Genomic DNA, 21,375 nt, shown 5'->3' with positions numbered 1-21,375 from the left:
ATGGTGGTTGGCAGAAGCTGGGGGAGGGGGAAATGGGGAGTTATTGTTTAGTGGTACACAGTTTTTTTTGTTGTTTTTTTGGGGTTTTTTTTGGCAGCTGGCTGGTACGGATCCCCAGCCAGCTGCCAAAACACTAAATCATGACTTTAGTGTTATAAGGCTGCGCTCTAACCAACTGAGCTTACTGTCCAGCCCAGAACTCCAGTTTTGCAAGATGGAAAGAGTCCTGTGGATGGACGGTGGTGATGGTTGCACAACAATGTTTTTTGGGTTTTTGGGGGGCAGCTGGCCCGTAAAGGAATTGAACCCTGGACCTTGGTGTTATCAGCACCATGCTCTAACCAACTGAGCTAACTGGCCAGGCCTAATGTCTTGATTTTTATCATAATACTATGGTTAAGAAAGAGCATGACCAAGGACTGGCCTGTTAGCTCAGCTGGTTAGAGCATGGTGTCATAACACTGAGGTCAAGGGTTCAGATCCCCATATCGACCAGCCACCAAAAAAAAAAAAGAGAGAGCATGCTCTTTTAAAAATACAAACTGAAGTATTTAGAGTAAGGGGGCCTCAACTTACTTTTATATGCAACTTACTTTTAAATGGTTCTAGATAAATATAAGAATTATAAGGTTGGCCCATGGCTCATTCGGAGAGTGCGGTGATGATAACACCAAGGCCATGGGTTCAGATCCTATATAGGGATGGCCGGTTCACCCACTTGGGAGAGCATGGTGCTGACACCACCAAGCCAAGGGTTAAGATCCCCTTACCAGTCATCTTTAAAAATAAATAAATAAATAAATATAAGAATTATTTGTGTCTGTATCTATCTATCTATAAGGAGAGAAAAAAAGGGAGAAATCATTATTTCTAAAAAGCAAATGTGGTAAAGAGTTAAATTTGGGGAATCTCAGTGAAAAATATATAGAAATTCTTTGTACTATTCTTACGACTTTTCTGTAAGTCTTTAATTATTTCAAAATAAAAAGTTAAGGCTGGCCAGTTAGGTAAGTTGGTTAGAGCATGGTGTTACAACACCAAGGTCAAGGGTTCAGATCCTTATACCAGCCAGCCACCAAAAAATAACAAAACAAACAAATAAATAAAAAGTTAAGAAGCAATAAATTTAACTAGATAAAGCCATTTATAACTCCAGATAGATCATTTTCTAAATAATTGACTTATAACAAGTGTATAATTTAAAGTTATCAAATAAGCACACTAATAAAAGAGTTGCTGAAAAGATTTTGTTTGAAAAACAAACAGTTCCAATGTTAAAATAATTTGGAAAACATAGCTCTTTACTGGGTTTAAAAATACAGTTTACATTGTATTTTTTTAAAAAAGAAATTAGCACTAACAGGAAAATATGGAATTGGTAACTGGATAAGCACTAAGAATTTTATAATATTTACAGTTAGCTCAAAGAGGAAGAAAGCCTAAGCTACATTTGAATTACACACATTTTAAGGATTTTCATAGAAAAATTATGTAATAATAACACACAAACCTGTCATATTTTTGGGTCCAGGATTCCTCCATATTTTTAAATCTATTCTGATCAAATTCTATTTCCCACTGCAAGGCATTTATTTCCTATAGAAAGAAAATACCACTTTCATTGAAAATTACTACAAATAAATCATTTCAGGACATTGTGCATGCCTGAAATAAATCATCTAATCATTTCACAGAAATAGTTTAAAGAGAAAAAATTATCACTCAAAAAGTATTTTTTACATTTGTAAACACATATAGCACACCTCTTTAGCACTCAAATAAACTTTGCCAAGGCTCACTTAATATAGAAAGAAATTTGAATTGTTTAGCTTCAAAATTTGCTGGACTGAACCTAGATTTCTCAGTGTGCCCCTCCCCAACCCAGGAAGACACCACAAGCAAAATTCACTCCTGGAAGTCTTAGCCCAAATGGTCCCAACAAGTGAGGGCACAACAGGCATAGAAATGTGACCATCTAGGATGATTCCTAACTTCAGAGTGATGATGGCATGATCAGAAAGAAGCAGGCCCTGCCAGGCAAGCAGGAAAAAAAAAAAGAAAACCAGGAAATATCAATTTGACAGGCCTCCTCCTACCTTAAAAGGGGGAAATATAAGTACCCTGAACTCTTTGCCCATGTGACAATCTGTTTTAGACTGTAAGCTACAAAAGGGAATACCATGAGAAATTGAAGCACACCTAGCAGAGAGTACACACAAATGACATATCCATTAGTGTGATGAAACAGTAAATTCTATCTAAAGCTTATTGAACATGTGTACACTAAAAGTGGCAAATACCTTCTCCAAGGATCTCTTTTGTTGCACAGTTTTTTGAAGCACTGCCTGGGTATGACTTGTAGCTTTGCCAAGTATTGCCTAAGAAAAATAAAAAAGGCATCAGTATGAATGAAATTTCTAGTCATTCCTGTATGCACAGTGAAGTTCACATTTTTATCTTAAGACAACAGAAAATTAACTTGAGTTGAGAATTTCACAGTGACTACCTTTTGTGGAGAGTTTGATAGTTCAAAAATCAGATCACGATTTGGCTCTTTTCCACTGAATATGGGAAAGAATGAATGAATTTTCCATACAAAGAAAATGTTCATGGCAGTATTATTCACCATAGTCTAAAAGTGAAAACAACCCCAATATCCATTAACTGGTGAATGGATAAACAAAATGTGATATATCCATACAATGGAGTATTATTTGGCAATAAAAAGGAAAAAAAATCTATATATGCCACATCATGCATGAACCCCAAAAACATGCTAACCAAACGAATCCACATGCAAAAGAATCCAGTCACATATTGTGTGGTTCTATTTTTACAAAATAGAAAAGGTAGAAAATGCAAATTTATACGAAAGGAAGCAGATTAGTGGTTGTCTGGGGCTGAGGTGGGAATGACGAATGCTGATGGGCACGAAGTTCCTTTTTTGGGGTGTTGGGAATGTTCTAAAATCAGATTGCAGTGATAACTGCACAACTTTAAGTTTAATAAAAATAAACTGTGCTGCACACTTTAAATAAGTGAAATTTGTCATATGTAAATTATAAAGCTGTTAAAAAAACTACACCTAAAAAATCTATATTAAGCACTGCTGCTCTTGTATTAAAAACTAAAATCATACCACTTATTATTGGAATGTATAAATGATAAAAGTTTAAAAATCACTTCTTACCATGCTTTGAAGAATTTTCAATGCTTCCTCTTTACTTTCAAGTTGTCTTTGAGATGCCTCAAGATCAGTTTTTAAAATTTCTACCTCCTGAGGACAGAAATAAAATTAGTCTTCCTATCAGTAAGATATGCAACCCCAAAATTATCAATTTGGCTAGTCTACATTTACTCTTAGCTCAAAGCACCTACAAATGAGGTAGAGCCTCACTAACCGGTGCCAATTGTAACTAAAAAGCCCAAATCTTTTGCTTTTACCCAAGTAGGCCACTCAGCTAATAATATGAAAAAACAGAATCTTTATGCCACATAAAATATAAGCACATGGCCATTTACATAACTATAGCAGCTGCTGTGGGTTGAATTGTGTCCCCCCCACCAAAAATATGTTCAAGTCCTAACCCCCTGCTACTGTGAAAATGACCTTACTTGAAAATGGAGTTTTGGGGTTAGCCTGTGGCTCACTTGGGAGAGCGTGGTGCTGACAACACCAAGTCAAGGGTTAAGATCCCCTTACCGGTCATTAAAAAAAAAAAAAGAAAATGGGGTTTTTGCAGATGTGTTAAAAAAACAGAAAACTTTAGGCAAATTAAACTTAGCAGCTTAATTGAACAAAGAACAATTTATGAATCAGGCTGCCTTCAGAAACAGAAGAGGTTCAGAAAACTCTGCTCAGCAAAGTGAGTCAAGCAGCATTTATTGACAAAATGGCAGTGAGGTACAGAAACAGCGTGATCAACCAATCAGCTCAGCTTTTGCCTAATTTGGACATGGTCTGATCAGTTGGCAGCCTGTGATTGGCTAAAGCTCAGCAGTTGTGATTGGCTGAGACTCAGCTAGTTGTTACAAAAAATAGACTCCTGAATTAGGCTTTCTGTTTGTTTACAAACTGTTAGGTCACAGTTCCTTATGTAGGGACTCCAGGTAAGGAGGCAGCCTCTGGACAAATTTAGCTTAATTTAACAGAATTAAGCAAGTTAAGATGACATCATACTGGAGGGTGAGCTCCAATCCAATGGCTGGTGTCCTTATAAAATGAAGGAAATTTAGATACAGACACACAGGGGAGAAGCCCATGTGGTGACAGAGGCAGAGACTGGATTTGTACAGCTACCACACAAGGAAAGCCAAGAACTGCAGCAACCACCAGAAGAGGCAAAGAAGAATTTTCCTCTGGAGACTTCAGAGGGAGCAAGAACTGACAGAGAATCGATTTCTGTAATTTTAAGCCACCACGTACTTTGTCACAGCAGTCGTAGGAAACCAACTCAGTAGCTTTTGCAAGAGTCACAAACACACTCTAAGGTGGGCTTCTTGTTTCCCAAAGGATAGCCATCCCTCACAGAAACTGCTATTTCCACTAAGTGGGACAGACTCCTCAGACTACTTGAGAGACTCTCTGGTCTTCTGGTTTCAAGGAGATTAAGTAAAGTCAGGTTGTTTCAAGCCACACATATAGGGAAGGAAGTAATAACTATTTTCTCAAGGAGGATATTACAGAAGTAGGGTCTACTTCTGGAAGAAGAACTGGTGGGCATGTTTCCATAAGTAGCCTCTTTAAGAGATGAGGAGGATAGGAAACAGGAGGTCAATTGAAAAGTATCAGCTTTAGACTGTAGTTAATCAAGAATATGTGCCTTCCATACAATTTTGGTATTACTTAAACACAATACCTATTGGTGGACTTTATTCACACGAGAATTTTTATATTAGCCAGAGAACCTACCTCTAAAGTTTCATGAAGACGTTGCCTTAATTCTTCATTTGACAATTCTGTATTAGAATCTATTGGGGAAAAAAAAATTTGGATATTTTCTTTAACTAGTTAAGTATAAGGAATTTGTTTATAAAATATCACATACAGGTTTTTCCCTAAATTTCAAAAAGAATTGTAATAAACCAAATAATGATAAAAATATGTAGCTTAAAACATTTCACAAATGAAGACACATACTTTGAATAAAAAGACTTAAAAAAAAAGGAATCTCAAATAAAATTGATGTTAATGAATTGGTGATACAAAATAGAAAAACATGAATGTGAGAGTAAAATGAAAAGATTTTGGTGTTTGACTTAAGTTTGATGTAGTGGATTTTATTATGTCCCCTCAAAACTCACTGAAACTTGAATTGTGTCCCCCAAGTTTCATGTATTAGAAACTTAGCCCCCACTGTGACAAGAGGATGGGAAATCCTATTATGGTAATTGAGAGGTGGAGCCTTGTAGAGGTGATTGGATCATAGGGCCGTGCAGTAGTGAATGGATTAAAAATGACTGTCAAGGGCGTGGTTCTGAGGGCTTTAAAAGAAGAGAAGAAAAAAAAAAAAAAGGAGAAAAATAAATAAATAAAAATAAATAAATAAAAGAAGAGGAGAGTCTGTTTTGTTCTCTCTCTGCTCCCACCATCTTGTAATGTGAGACCCCTGAGTCACTGTCACCACCACCAGATGGACTTCAGACTTCCCAGCCTCACAACTGTAAGCAATAAATGTCGTTTTCCTTTATAAATCACCCAGTCTTAGGTATTCTGTTACAGCAACACAAAAATGGACTAATACACTTGATCAATGTAGTATGAATATTGAACAAATAACCTGAATTTAATTTCTTTCCAAGGAGAATGACTAGAAGGCTCCTGTAACTTCAATTATTCTCTCCTGAATGTAATCAATTGAGAAATTAAACTGAGACTCCTAGGAGCTTTATCTTCATTTCTGTCTCACTCACAATAAAAAAAAATATTAAGGTGGTAAATTGCAAGCAACTGTAAAAAGTAAAAGAAAGAAAAATAACATTAGGAAAAATATTTTGAAGGCCATTAAAAATTTTTCAAAACAATTTTTTCCTTTGTTATTCTGAATCCATCAGCATGATGGTATCCAAGGCAAACTTAAATCATGTTTTTACCATGATGATTCAGGGTTCCAAACAGGGACACAAGTGACATTGGATTGGCAATGACAACTTCTGTTCTATTAATACTTGTGGTAGGCAGAATAATGGCAGCCAAAGATGTCCACATCCTAATCCCCAGGATCTGTGAATTCACGGCAAAAGGGACTTTGCAGAGGTGATTAAGAATTTTCATTTTTCAGGGCCGGCCCGTGGCTAACTTGAGAGAGTGTGGTGCTGATAACACCAAGGCCACAGGTTCAGATCCCTATATAGGGATGGCCGGTTAGCTCACTTGGTGGAGCGTGGTGCTGACAACAGCAAGTCAAGGGTTAAGATCCCCTTACCAGTCATCTTTAAAAAAGAAAAAAGAATGGGCCGAGCCCGTGGCGCACTTGGTAGAGTGCTGCGCTGGCAGCGCGGCGACGCTCCCGCCGCGGGTTCGGATCCTATATAGAACTGACCGGTGCACTCACTGGCTGAGTGCCGGTCACGAAAAAACGACAAAAAAAAAAAGAAAAAAGAATTCTCTTTTTTCAGCTGGTCAGTATAGGGATCTGAACCCTTGACCTTGAAGTTATCAACATATTCAGAATTTTGAGATTGGAGATTATCCTGGATTATCCAGGTGGGTCCAATGATACCCATAAGAGTACATATAAATGAAGGAGAGGCAAGAGAGTCAGTGTGAGAGTGACATGATGTAGGAAAGGCTCAACTAGCCATTGCTGGCTTTGAAGATAGAGGAAGGGGGCCATGAGCCGAAGAATGCAGACAGCCTCTGGAAGCTGGAAAGGCAAGGGAACAGACTCTCCCCTAGAGCCTCCAGAAGGAACACAGGAGGCTCTCCTGCCAACCCCTTGATTTTATCCCAGTGAAATTTGTTTTAGACTTTTGACCTCCAGAACTGTAAGATAACAAATTTGTGTTGTTTTAAGCCACTAAGTTTGTGGTATTTTGGAAATTATCTATTAGCAACAAGAAACTAATACAATACCCTTTCCTAGGACTGGAGAAACATTGATAAAAAGACAAAAAGTCCATAAACCAACAAAACTGGAGCTCATACTGTTACTATTACATCTTGTTTATATCCCAGCAGTTTCCTCATGTTAAAAGGCATCTTAGCATCATGTTCAGTTTTACATTTCTTGCTTACAAAACAGTATCCATCCTCTATGTATAATAAGGAATTGGAAGAGAAAAATCTATAAATAATCCCATGCTAATTTCAAGAAGAATCTGAAGGATGGGGATGAACCCCAAGCTGCAACATGAATTTTGTAAATTTTGAAACCATGTTTCTTAAATTATTCTTGTGTTGTTCTAATTAGTGTTTGCTCATCTTTGGTGGGGGAAGTTTCAGGAGTGAAAATTTTACAACATGTATTACAAAAGATTCAGCCAAATAAGAGCTGGTGCCACACAGTACAGGCATGGACTCATCCACGGATTCCCAATCATTTTGGAGTTGTAACATTCTGTAGAAATATGACTCTCAATTTTATTCTTTCCCTAATGTAAGGCATAAATTCTTTTTGGTTATAATATATTAAGATTAATTTTGTTTTGACAATATTTGAGAATTTCATGACATCCTAAAAGAACCGGAAGCATCTGAGTTCTTCCTGGAACACTCCTTTGCCAGATAACCATGAGGCATGCTCCCCACTTCACTCAGGTGCTCAAATGTCACCTCCTTAGAGAGGTCTTCCCTAATGCTGGCCTGAGACAGTAGTGCCCCATCCCCAACAATCACTTACTAGGCTTTCACTTACCACTGCCGGATGTTAAATATATGTCGATTTGCAGGTTTATTTTCTATCTCCTCTACTAGAATGTGAAATCCATGACATTAGGGCATTTGACTGTTTTGTTCACTGACATTATTCCAAGAACCTAGACCTGTGCCTGACACCCAATGGTACCCAATAAATATCTGTTGACTAAAAAAATAAATAAGTAAAACTAAATCACAAAAAAAAGCAAGGTGAGTAATCACTTACTGATATCACTAACAAACATATATTATTAATGCAGATTAACTACTGTATTTCACAATTTTCACAATACTTGGAAATATAAACATCGATTACTTTTGTAGTATCGCCAGTCACAAGAGGTGAATAAAGATGAATTTCTAAAATCCACTATGGTTATCACTATGTGTTGGAAGGGGTATAGCACTGATAATATTCACAGGGGAAAGGAGGAAGGAAAGGAAATTCGGCATTCTTACCTGTACTACTTTTTCGTCTGTAACTGGCAATTCTGGACCCTTGAAGGTATGTATCTTGCAAGCTCTTATGCTCGGAATACTGAAAAACGGCTTCACTTCTTTCTTTCCCCTTTCTTGGAAATGGGGGAGGGCTAAAGTTCTTTCCATCTGATCTTTTTCTGGATGTAAATAAATGTGAAACTTCATAAACACCGCCAGATCTTCTTCCGAGGCCATACCCTAAATCACCTTCTGTCATGTCATCATCCTCTTCTGTTTCCCAGATCTGTCCCTCTGACTCACTGGATGACCTCACCACCTTGCTCATTAGCCAAACACTGTCTTTATCATAAGGAAAAACTGGGTGTCTGTAGTTAAGAAAAACAGTAGTTAAAAAACCAACAGTAGATCCAGCAATCCCATTTCTGAGTTTACCCAAAAGATTTGAATTCAGTGTGTTGAAGAGATGTCTGCACTCCCATGTTCACTGTAGCACTACTCACAAAAGCCAAGTTATGGAATCAAACTAAGTGTCCATCAACAGACAAATGGATAAAGAAAATGCGGTATAGGGGCCAGCTGGTGAGCAGCTCAATTGGTTAGAGCACAGCCTTACAACATCAAGATCATGGGTGTGGATCCCTCGTACCAGCCACTGGCCAAAAAAAAAAAAAAATGTGGTGTATATATACACAATGAAATACAATTCAGCCTTAAAAAAGAAAGACATTTTGTCATCTGTCACAACATGGATGGAATTGTAAAATATTATGCTAAGTGAAATAAGCCAGGCACAGACAGACAAAACTACATGTTCTCACTTATATGTGGAATCTAAAACAATAAAACACAAAGAAGCAGAGAGCAGAACAGTGGTTACCAGAGGCTGGGAGGGGGGAGAGTGGGGGGAATGGGGGGATGACGGTCAAGGGTACAATGTGACAGCAGGAATTAGTCAATTCCTCAATTAGAGAGGAGGAATAAGGGGTTTTTTTCTTTGAGATATATTGCACAGCATGGTGAATAAAAGAGTAATATACTGTATATTTCAAAGTTGCTAAGAGTAAATTTCAAACATTCTTATCACAAAAATTAAGTATTTGAGGTGATGGATATGTTAATTAGCTTGATTTAATTATTCCATATTGTATTCATAAATCATAATATTACTTTGTACCCCATAAATATATACGATTACAATTTTTCAATTTACAATTTTAAAAAATAAAAATTAAACAGAACAAAACAAAAAACCGTCAGTATAATAAAGGTGGGTTTTCCAGGGGAAAAAAGTTCTTTCTGTATTATGCAGGTACGAATATCCCTGGGATGCACTAACACACTAATGCCACTTGTAGTCCAATTAGAAATATTTAACATTTCAGGACTGAAATAAAGGGCTGGACCTTTCTTATATATAAAGATTGCAGTGAATTGCAGAGAAGCAGGAAAGGTTTTTACTGAATCTAACAATCTACTGCTCAGGAGAAAGCAGATCAGCCTTTGCCAAGGAAACAGAACACTCTTAATATACAAGCTTATGAAGGAAATGGTTCTTTTTACACAAGCCTAAGAGCAATACAAAATCCAGAAAAGTCTCTGAAAAATGAGACTTCCAATGACTAAGAGTATTCCATTTACAGGAAGTTTCCCACCTTCTGCCTCTGTCTCCTCGGCCCTTTATCCACTTTAGGTGCTCAGGGCACTACAGCTTCACTTGGTTCACTTTCTGTTCCTGTACAGACACAATCAGCAGAGGTTTTGTGATTTGGGACAGTGGATAGGTGGAGGAAAGAAGGTGCCCCTCTCTCATTCTCTCCCCCTCTTTCTCTCTCAAATCATGCCACACCTGAGTTCAAAACCCTCCACCATTTTGCAGCTCAATCTTGGTAAAGGCCAAAGCCCTTTCAATGGCCAAAGACCCTACAACACTCATCTCTGACCTCATCCACTCACAGCAACACAAAATGGACTAATACACCGTCTAAAATTCTAAGCTCCTCCTCCCTATCCCACTTGTCCACTTTAAATTTCTCCTTAGCACACGACCTTCTAACATACTCCATATTTTACTTATTTCACAAATTACACCACTAAAATCAGGGCCAACAAAAAGGGTGAAGTTAATACAAAAGTCGGAGTCCGGTGAAGCTGAGGTGGTGCAGGCCTGCCTATGAGGCATCTTCAGAGGCAGGGTTGCCCAATAGGTAAGGCGGCCCAAGTGTTTTCCTCCAACAGAGCCCAAACCTGCTATAGATGGCCTTACTAAGAACAGAAGCTCCATAAGGGGAGCAGCTTCTGTCCATTTGGTTCTCTGCTGTATTCTCCATGTCTAAAACGGTATCTGAAACATAATCTGTGCTCAATAAGGACTTGTTTAATAAAGAAAGGAAGAAAGGAACAAACTAGCAAAGTGAAATACTTGCGTCTAGGGCAGAAAAACAAAGCAGTCATCTCAGCAAGACTGCACACAGGATACTGTGGGGCTACTGCCTGCCGTTCTTTCCAGAACGAAATGTCTCCTGGCAAAAATGCCTACAGAGAAATCACCATCAATGAGCCCTCTCCATGGGTAGGCCACTGCAGTCACCTACTTGGTGACAGTGGGGCAGCTGGAGAGTACCCAAAGTGCTCAGCCTTGTCCTTCCAGTACAGAGTACGGTTAATAGGGGCTTTCACCACGTCATTTCAAAACAGCTGCTTTGCTGTAGCTGTTAAGAAATATTTCATCCTTTTCTTAAGACATGCTTAAAAAAACCAAATGCAGGGGCAGGGGCAGGGGCCAAGGGTTGGGGGCAGCATCAACACACCTGACATCTTTCTCTAAATACCCGCTGTTTTAAGTAGGACTTTCAAGGAAATTTAATCTCAGTCTTGCATTTTTTGCTGAGATCTCTTTCTTATTTTCCCACTAGTAATAATACCACATGTAGATACCAAATGAAACTGATCATGTATGAAGGGGTTTCTACTGTTTTTAGGGTCAAAGTGCCATATATATTCAATATTAAAAACAAGGGCCCTAAAAGATTTGAACAGATATGTCATAAAAGAAGATAAACGGATGGAAAGATGCTCAACATCATCGCTCAACAGGCACCTGTAAATTCAAACCACAAAGAGATTCCGCCACACACCACTGACAAGTCTAAGTGCTGCTGAAGATGTGGAGTAAGTGAAATTCTCAAAAACTGGGGGTGGGAATATAAAATGGTACAACCACTGTGGAAAAGTTTGACAGTTTCTCATAAGCACATGACCAAGCAATTGCATTCTTTTACCCAAGAGAAGTGGAAGCATATGTCTATTTCCATACAAAGATGTGTGCATGAATGTTCACACATTACTCAAATTAGTCAAAACCTGGAAACAGCCCAAGTGTCTGCAGGAAAGCAGACAGACAAAGTGTGGTACATCCATAATACAGAATATATTCAGCAATAAACAACAATTCATTTCTGATATATGCAACCACTTGGATGAATTTCATGACATTATGCTAACAAAAGAAGCACATACTGTATGAAATCCTGGCAAAACTAATGAAAAATGACAGTAAACAGATTAATAGTTGCCTAGTGTTGGAGGGCTGACTTCAAAGAACTTTTTTGGGGTAATGGAAAAAAGTTCTAAATTTTTTTTTAATTGACACATTGTAATTATACATACTTATGGGGTACCATCTGATGTTCTGACACATATATATTGTATAATAATCGGGTTAGGTAGTTAATGTATCAATCACCTCATGCATTTGTCTCCTCCAGCTATTAGGTAGTATATAAAACTTTCAACTGTAGTCATCCTACTGGGCAACAGAATCTCAGAACTTATTCCTCCTGTCTGACTGAATTCTGCATCTATTGGCCTCTCCCTTTGTCTCCCATCTCCCCAATCTCTGACAATCACTGTTCAACTCTCTGCCTCTCTAATATCAACGTTTTCTTTTTCTTTCTTTCTTTTATTTTTAGATTCAAAAAGTTCTACATCCTGACTAGAGTGGCAGTTTGTCAAAACTCGTCAACCTGCAGACTTACAATAGGTGTATTTTATTATACGTAAATTATACCTACAGAATATGTTAAAATTTTTAAAAAAACAAAACACAAAAAAACTGGATTAGATCAGGGAAGAAGGGAGGGATGAGAGGATGAATAGATGGAGCATAGGGGATTTTTAGGGCAGCAAAACTACACTGCATAATACTGTATGGTGAATACATGACATTATGCATTCGGCAAAACCCACAGAACTGTAGAACACAAAGATGGATCCCTAATGTAAAATTAAGTTAATAATAATAGAGCAATATTGGTTCATAATTGTAATAAACACACCACACTAATGTTACGTGTTAAAAACAGGAGAAACTGTGTGGGGGGGTGGGGAGATAAAGGAACTATTGATACTTCTGCTCAATTTCTCTGTAAACCTAAAACTGCTTAGGAAAAAAACGAACAAAACTGGATTAGGGGACAAGAAGAGAAGTTTATCAAACAGCTGTGTTCTCCTAGATAAGAAAATAATAAAATTAGACTCATTAAATGAGAAACAACTTTTTAAAATATTGTAATAATAACTAGCACTGTTGGTTGCTTTCCGTGTGGCAGGCACTGCTTTAACTGTTTTACTTAGATTATTCTACTTACTCTTCAGAAATACTCTGCAAGATAATACTATTATTGTGTTAAGTATAGAAAATTAAACTGAGGCACAGAGATGTCGAGTAACACAGCTAATGAGAGGTGAAGAAGGATTTTGAACCCAGACTCCTGATGTCAGAGCCAAACTCATAGCCACTGTTTTATGTCATTTGGAGAATTTCATTGAAATTAACATCTGAGTATACCAAGTTTCTATTATTTATGACATCAAATAGAACTGAAAGTAAAAGTCTAAAATAGCTAGTTTGAGCAACTCTCAACACAGCATATTGGACTCATTTTTTCCAAATTTTTATAAAATCATCTTGGTTCTCTTACAAGGCTACTTCCTTAAAAAAACAGACTTTAATTCGACTAGGTAGACAGGAAATTATTTACTGAATCAAAGAATAATCCCTTGGGAGGCTGTGTTTTACCTTTAGTGCAGTAGATTCCTGCTTATTAAGTGCAACCTCGGGCCTGCCTTACGAAGGGTGTGGTCTTCGCAGCCAGCAGCGAAGAAAATGGAATTGGTCAACACAGGGAAAAAAGCTGTAGGAGGAAAGAGCAAGCAATCACAGGGTTAGCTAAGAATGCTTTTTTTTTTTTTTTTTTTCTTTTTAAAAAAAGATGACCGGTAAGGGGATCTCAACCCTTGGCTTGGTGTTGTCAGCACCACACTCAGCCAGTGAGCAAACCGGCCATCCCTATATAGGATCCGAACCCGTGGCCTTGGTGTTATCAGCACCGCACTCTACCGAGTGAGCCACGGGCCGGCCCGCTAAGAATGTTTTTTAACGCACCACATGTATTCAGGTGATGGGAACGTCTTCCTGCTATTCAGAGTTGAATACAGAGAGTTTTCACGTGGCCCAATGCTCTACTACTTTTTAAAATGTAACTTCAGGGACTGTTGGCTGTGTACTCAGCCACCTGCTTTTTTTTTTTTTTTACTCTCCACTATACTAACAAAGATCTTCCACTTTCTATATTGTAATGGTCATTTTAATATATAATACAGTACAAATCAAACTTCATTTCTGGAACACATTACTTCTAAGAAAGTGAAAATATTTAAAGTTACTAACTTTCTATTCAACCGGTTAAGTGTATTCTATGTTGATGACAGGGAGGCAGCTGTATGTGTAACAGAGAAGGCATGTGTAACTCAGGGTCTGGGTTCAAATCTCACTCTACCACTTGCCACTCTTTGATTCTGGGCAAATCATTTAACTTCTAGGGGTCTATTTTATCTTCAAAATGTATTTAAGCATAACTACTTTATAAGGTCATTTTGGGCATCACTGATATATTTGAAATCAACTATCATAGCCAAATCAATGTTTATTGAATTAGAATTTGAGTATTAGTTTCTTCATTTGTCAGATGAGGGGATTAGATAAATTTTTTGGTTATTTTAATTTTATTTTTGGTAGCTGGCCAGTACAGGGATTTTTTGGTTCTTTAGAGCTCTAAAATTGTGTTTCTGTGTTGGCATTTTCTTTTCTTCTTTTTTTTTTTTTTTGTGACCAGTAAGGGGATCGTAACCCTTGGCTTGGTGTTGCCCGCACCACGCTCGGCCAGTGAGCGCACCCGCCATGCCCATATAGGATCTGAACCCGTGGCCTCAGTGCTCCCAGCACCGCACTCTCCCAAGTGAGCCGCGGGGCCGGCCTTGTGTTAGCATTTTCTTTTTTTTTTTTTTTTTTTTTTCAGAGTTTAATAAACTTTTAATTTGAAATGAATTACCATATGTTGTGTTTGTTTACCCATTATTAAATCTCTTAGCAACATATCCGATGCAGAAATAGCATACTGTATCACAGCTCTGATATATTAGAAAACAAACCCATGGGGGATATTAACTGCTAATAATATGCTTAGGAAAAATAAATAAATATAAGCAATAGCAGAGACATTTACTCAAAGAGATTTTATGTTCCATTTTTCTATAAATCTGTTCGAAATAGGAGTAGAAGGTCCCTCTACAGTCTTTGTTTTTTTTTTTTTTTGGTTTTTTTTTTTAAATTTTATTTTGTCGATATACATTGTAGCTGATTAATGCTCCCCATCACCAAAACCTCCCTCCCTTCTCCCTCCCCCCCAACCATGTCCTTTCTGTTTGTTTGTTGAATCAACTTCAAATAATTGTGGTTGTTATATCTTCTTCCCCCCCCCCCCCGGTTTGTCTGTGTATGTGTGTATGTGTGTGTGTGAATTTATATATTAATTTTTAGCTCCCACCAATAAGTGAGAACATGTGGTATTTCTCTTTCTGTGCCTGACTTGTTTCACTTAATATAATTCTCTCGAGGTCCATCCATGTTGTTGCAAATGGCAGTATTTCATTCGTTTTTATAGCTGAGTAGTATTCCATTGTGTAGATGTACCACATTTTCCGTATCCACTCATCTGATGATGGGCATTTGGGCTGGTTCCAACTCTTGGCTATTGTAAAGAGTGCTGCGATGAACATTGGGGAACAGGTATACCTTCGACTTGATGATTTCCATTCCTCTGGGTATATTCCCAACACTGGGATGGCTGGGTCGTATGGTAGATCTATTTGCAATTGTTTAAGGAACCTCCATACCATTTTCCATAGAGGCTGCACCATTTTGCAGTCCCACCAACAATGTATGAGAGTTCCTTTTTCTCCACAGCCTCGCCAGCATTTATCGTTCATAGTCTTTTGGATTTTAGCCATCCTAACTGGGGTTAGATGGTATCTCAATGTGGTTTTGATTTGCATTTCCCGGATGCTGAGTGATGTTGAGCATTTGTGTTAGCATTTTCTAAAGCGTGCCCCATGGAACACCAGTTCTCTGGACTATTATGTGTTGCTAGGAATAAAAAGGTCCTTTCGGTTTTATCGAGGGATGTTTTTCCCTCTTCCAGGCCAGGCATACCTGGTTTGCCCAAAATTACAAAGGTAGTTAGTGGCGGAGCCAGGACTAGAAACCACATCTCTAGCTCCTTGTCCAGTCCTCTGGCCACTTGGGAAAGGCCAGACAGCACAGACTATTAGAAGCCTTCCCACTTTCCACAAAAACAACTCTTTGAAAAATGATTAATGACTTCCTAATTGCTAAATCCAACATCTTGTCTCATTCCTCAGCCTCCCCAACCTCTGCAGAAGCTGCAACACTACCGACTCACCTGCCCAGGTCCCTGGTCCACTTTGGCACCTCAACCCCACAAGAAATTAGATCCTCTTCCTTCCTCCCTGACTGCTTCATATCTGCCCACTCAAGCTCCTTGTCCTATTCCTGTCCTTTCTGTATATGTTTGCCTTCCACTCTTAACACTCTTAAATACACATCTCCAGCTGGATATCCTGCCAGCAATTCAAACACAACTTGTTCAAAAACGAATTCTTTATCCTCCCCACCCCTCAACCAAGGTCTCCTCCTGAGTCCTCCATTTCTGTAAATGCATTAACCATGCTCCAAAATACCCAGGTGCAAAACTTTGGAATTGGGCCGAGCCCGTGGCGCACTCGGGAGAGTGCGACGCTGGGAGCGCGGCAACGCTCCCATCGCGGGTTCGGATCCTATATAGGACTGGCCGGTGCACTCACTGGCTGAGTGCCGGTCATGAAAAAGATAAAAAAAAAAAAAAAAAAAAAAAACTTTGGAATTGTTTTTTTTACTGTTTTTTTTCTCTTTGGTGCTCACATGCCTTCAGTTGCTAAGTCCTCTAGATCCTCAAAAATCTCCCCAAACCATGTTATTCTTTGCACATTAACTTAGCTGCCATGGTTGAACATCCCACCACTTCTCCTGGGCAAAACCCATAGTACCTTAATTGGTCTGCTCCAAGCCAACCAAGTCAATAATCTCCAAGCACAAACTCAATGATGTTCTTCTCTTGTCCTAAAACATGTCGTGGCTCCCATGGCATATATAATTAAAGTGTCATACTGTTTTCTTCAAGACTCCAATTTCCATTTCCAGTTTCATCTGTCTCAGTACTCCCTGGGTGTACTCCGTGCTTCCACATCAGAGGGACTGCACCTGCTCCCAGCACCACGTCCCCCACCACTCCCCCGCTTTGGTCACCTCCAAGCCTCTGCTTGAGCCATTCTCCACCCCACGAATGCTTTCTCCTCTCAGGCTTCTCCTTAGTTGAGGACAACACTCCTTCCAGTATCCTCTTCCTGACTCTCCTGGGCCAGATGTGAATTCTCCTACCTCTGAGCCCTGCTAACTCTGTACAGCACCTTTTTAATAGTCGTTACTTCTTAACTGAACTAGGGTTTTATTGCATGTGCCAGGTCTACATCCCCTAGTGCAGGGAGTATGTTTGCTCATGAATAACTGGTATTCCAAAGATATTCACTGGATAGAATTGAAAGAGAAAACATATTCATGCAGGAAAAGTTGGGCTAAAAGCATCTACACCCACTAGCCTGAGATCTCTGCCTTAGCAAACAAGCTAGTCAATCAGACACCTAATTCCTGTCAGGCTTGGCAAAGAGGAAATGACTTGAGCCCTCCCTGGTGAGCAGTGGCCTGCTGTACCTCACTTGTTTTTGTTTTTTAACTTTTCATTTTAGAATAATTTTAGATTTATAGTAAGTTGCAAAGGTAGTACTAAGAACTCCTGTATAATCTTTACCCAAATTCCTTTAATGTTAACATTAGGATACATGAATCAAAATTAAGAAATTAACATTGGTACATACTATTAATTAAATCACTGATTTGTTAGGATTTCCTGAGTCTCACTACTGATGTCCTTTTTCTGTTCCAGGATCCAAACCAGGATATTCCATTGAACTTAGTGCGTTGTAATTTTAAGGCTCAAAAATAAATAGATAAAGGAGGAGGGGAGAGAAACAGGGTCTTTGAAATCGATTTCTTTTTTTTTTTCAATGTCAGACAAGGCCATTAAACTGGCATTAGGGGAAAAGAAGCCAGGTTGCCAGCTTGCCCACCACCTGCGGAGTTTCCACGCATCTACGCACTCCCACCCCGGATTCTGCCCACCTACTGCCGTTCCACCCGCTAGGGTGCCTTGGGCACCCTCCCTGCGTCTGTCGCGGGACTGGGAACCCGGATTCCGTCTGGGCCCCAGCGCCTCTCCCGCCGCCCCCACCACGCCCCCATCAGCGCGCTCACCTGGCGCGGAGCCTCCTCGTCGCACGCACCCGCGCCGCTGCCGCCGCCGCCGCCGCCGCCGCCGCCGCCGCGTGCCCGCCAGGCCACGTGACCGTGCGGGCGCTGCCCCGGCCCGGAAAGACCCGCGAGGTGGCTGTGGGCCGTGGGCGCGGCCTCGGGGTCTGGATGCCGCCGGATGTTGGCTCTGGCCACTTCCGCCTCCGCCTGCCCCTCCCGCTCCGGATTTAGAGGCCAAGACGCGGGTGAGCTGCACTCGGGTAAAACAGGACGCCGCAGACGTTGAGTCCCTAGGAGTCCTGCACGAGAAAGCTGGACCTGGGCTGAAGTTCGAGGTCCAGGCGGACCTGCAGAAGCAGCCGTTCAGTACCGAGAAATGAAGAGGGCGTTGCAGGCCAGAGGGACTGCGGGAGCGAAGGCGTGGCAGCAGGAAGGAGACCGACGGGATGGGCCCGTGGGCCTCGAAAGCTGCTCCTGGGGCCACCGAGCCTCTTGGTTTCCTGAGACGGGCGCTGCCTCCCTCTGAGCTCTTCAAAACGTGCTGGGTCATCAACTTTATTACTTTGGAATAACCAAAGGGACTTTGTAGTGGTGAAAAAACTTGGCTGGGCCTAAGGATTACTGTGGTTTAAAAACAGGGAGAACTAGTAAATCCTTTCCTCGCAGTAACAAGCCACTTTATTCCTCTTCTGATCCGGCCCACGCTTCTCTTAACCACCCACTCCACAAAAGTCAACATACCTAGGTATATGGAAAACCGGACTTAGAATTGAGGCTCTAAAATTTCTCCTGATTATAGAATAAGGTCAATGCTGTGTGCACGTGAGGTGCTCAAGGATTTAAGGTTATAAAAGATTAGTATATTTATAATTTTAAAGTAAGTTTGTCTAATATCTGATTTATTTTCGTAAGATAGCACATTAAATAGTTTTTGCAAACCAAAAATAGGTTTTTTGGCTTAAAACTGACATAACTATGTAAAATCTTTACCCTGAAAATATTTCAAGTCCCACACTCCCAAAAAACTTTAAAGTAGCCCTATATTCTTTGACAGAACTTCTCCAGAATGCAGAACTTTGAAGGCATGCATATAAAATTTATTATTTAAAAAAGACATGTGCAATGCTGCTAAACTATTGCATCATAATATATGCTAAATGTGTTTAAAAACTTGTTTTAAACAATTTGAGGACGTTTCAAATCTGATGTGTTTTTTAGCAGCTTTATTGAGATATCCACATAACATACAATTTAAATTATATGTTTTTTTGTTGTAGTGTGTTTTGGTTTTGGCAGCTGGGTGATCCAGGGATCCTAATCCTTGACTTTGATGTTATCTACACCAAGCTCTCCCAAGTGAGCTAACGGGCCAGCCCTGATTTCTGGTATATTCACAGAGTGATGCAATCATCACACAACCAATTTTAGAGCATTTTCGTCTCCCCAAAAAGAAATCCCCTACCCATTAGCAGTCACAATCCCTTCAACTGCCCCAGCCCAGGACAACCACTTATCTACTGTCCATCTCTGTATATTTGCCTGTTTTGTACATTTTATATAAATGGAATCATGCAATATATGGTCGTTTGTGCTGGCTTCTTTTTCCTAGCAAAATTTTTCAAGGGCTATCTATGTTGTAGCATGTATCAGTACTTCTTTTCACGGCTAAATAATGTTCCACTTTATGAATATATCACCATTTATTTAGCCACTGATCAGTTGATGGACATTTAGGTTGTTTCCAGTTTGGGGCTACTATGAATAATTATGCTTCTGTGAACATTCATGGACAAGTTTTTGTGTGAGGTATGTTTTCACTTCTCACCGAGGAGTGGAATTGCTGGGCCATATACTGTAGTACTCTATGTTTAACATTTTGAGGAACTGCCAAATGGGTTTTTCAAAGTGGCTACACCATTTCATATTAACACTAGCTACATATGAGAGTTCCAATTTCTCCACATCCTCACCAATACCTGTTATTGTTTGTGTTTTTGGTTATAGTCATTCTAGTGAGTGCAAAGTGATATCTCATAGGGGTTTTAATTTGCATTTCCCTAATGACTATTGATATTGAGCATTTCTGCATGTGGTTATTGGCAATTTGTATATCTTCTCTGAAGAAATGCCTATTCAAATCCAGTGTCTAGGGCTGGCTGGTCAGCTCACTTGGTTAGAGCATGGTACTGCATGCTAGAGGTCATGGGTCCAGATCCCCCTACCGGCAAGCTGCCAAAACCAAAAAACAAATATATTGTTTATTTTTTAATTGGGTTATTTGTCTTTTTATGATTGAGTTGTAAGAGTTCTTTATATATTCTGTATACTAGACCCTTATCTGAGGTATGATTTGCAAATATTTTCTATCAGTCTGTAGGTTGTCTTTTTATTTTGTTGATGGTGTTTTTTGAAGTTTAAAAGATTTTTTTTTTTTAAAAGATGACTGGTAAGGTGATCTTAACCCTTGACTTGGTGTTGTCAGCACCATGCACTCCCAAGTGGGCTAACCAGCCATTGCTATATAGGGATCCGAACCCATGGCCTTGGTGTTATCAGCACCACACTCTCCCAAGTGAGCCACAGGCCAGCCCTCAAAAGATTTTTAATTTTGATGAATTCTAGTTTATCAGTTTTTTCTCTGGTTGTTTGTGCTTTTGGTGTCATATCTTAGAAGGCTAACCCAAGGTCATGAAGATTTACTCCTCTGTCTTCTTCTAAGAGTATTGATCATTTTAGCTCTTACATTTTGGTTTATGATCCTTTAGAGTTAATTTTGGGGTTTGTGTAAGGATGATATCTGCCTTCATTCTTTATTATGTCGAGTTATTCCAGATTTTCCAGCACCATTTGTTGAAAGGATTGATCTTTCTACATTCAATTGTCTTAGCAACCTTACAGAAAATCAAGTGGTCATAAATGTAAGTGTTTATGTGTAGTCTCTCAATCCTACTCCATTGATCTGTATGTCTATTCTTATGCCATTATCACGGTCTTTTGATTACTGGAGCTTTGTAGTAAGTTTGGAAGTCAAGAAATGTGAGTCCTCCAACTTTGTTTTGGCAGTTCTTATAAGAGCCCACCACAACAAATAGTCATAGACAATTAGCCTTAGAAGAGACATTTTGTAGAACACAGCTTTAAGCAGAATGCTAGCCATAAAGAAGTCTTTTTGTAACCTTGGCTGACAGTATAGCTCATGGGAAAATGTTGCTTGATTTAGTACTCAGAAAGAGCAACATAGTAAGAGCTAATCAGGGACTTGGTGTATTAGTCCATTTGTGTTGCTTATAACAGAACACACGGAACTGGGTGATTT

General features: G+C 39.4%; 1 protein-coding gene and 1 long non-coding RNA gene across 4 annotated transcripts in view; one reads left to right on the top strand and one right to left on the bottom strand.

Annotated features, from left to right (window-relative positions):
• Positions 1-14,613, top strand: part of LOC134369380 (uncharacterized) — a 51,678-nt gene extending 37,065 nt beyond the window's left edge. Inside the window, exon 3 of the long non-coding RNA XR_010022614.1 lies at positions 14,473-14,613. This is a non-coding gene — a long non-coding RNA (uncharacterized LOC134369380). The remainder of the gene's footprint in view (positions 1-14,472) is intronic.
• The window catches only part of LOC134369377 (coiled-coil domain-containing protein 125-like), a 29,537-nt gene extending 11,328 nt beyond the window's left edge, over positions 1-18,209 (bottom strand). For 2 of the 3 annotated variants that reach the window (XM_063085820.1, XM_063085821.1), the window contains exons 1-8: positions 18,063-18,209; positions 13,377-13,491; positions 8,318-8,664; positions 4,913-4,971; positions 3,191-3,277; positions 2,507-2,632; positions 2,301-2,378; positions 1,511-1,596 (exon numbers count right to left, since the gene is read on the bottom strand). In XM_063085820.1, coding sequence (XP_062941890.1) covers positions 1,511-1,596; positions 2,301-2,378; positions 2,507-2,632; positions 3,191-3,277; positions 4,913-4,971; positions 8,318-8,624 — 743 coding nt within the window. In that variant the 5' untranslated portion in view covers positions 8,625-8,664; positions 13,377-13,491; positions 18,063-18,209. The remainder of the gene's footprint in view (positions 1-1,510; positions 1,597-2,300; positions 2,379-2,506; positions 2,633-3,190; positions 3,278-4,912; positions 4,972-8,317; positions 8,665-13,376; positions 13,492-18,062) is intronic. The other variant, XM_063085819.1, reaches the window with a different exon arrangement.
• Between the last annotated feature and the right edge of the window lie 3,166 nt (positions 18,210-21,375).

The sequence above is a fragment of the Cynocephalus volans genome, chromosome 2 (genome assembly GCF_027409185.1).
Source record: "Cynocephalus volans isolate mCynVol1 chromosome 2, mCynVol1.pri, whole genome shotgun sequence".
NCBI classification, from domain to species: Eukaryota; Metazoa; Chordata; class Mammalia; order Dermoptera; family Cynocephalidae; genus Cynocephalus; species Cynocephalus volans.
This window is presented reverse-complemented; position numbering and strand designations above follow the sequence as displayed.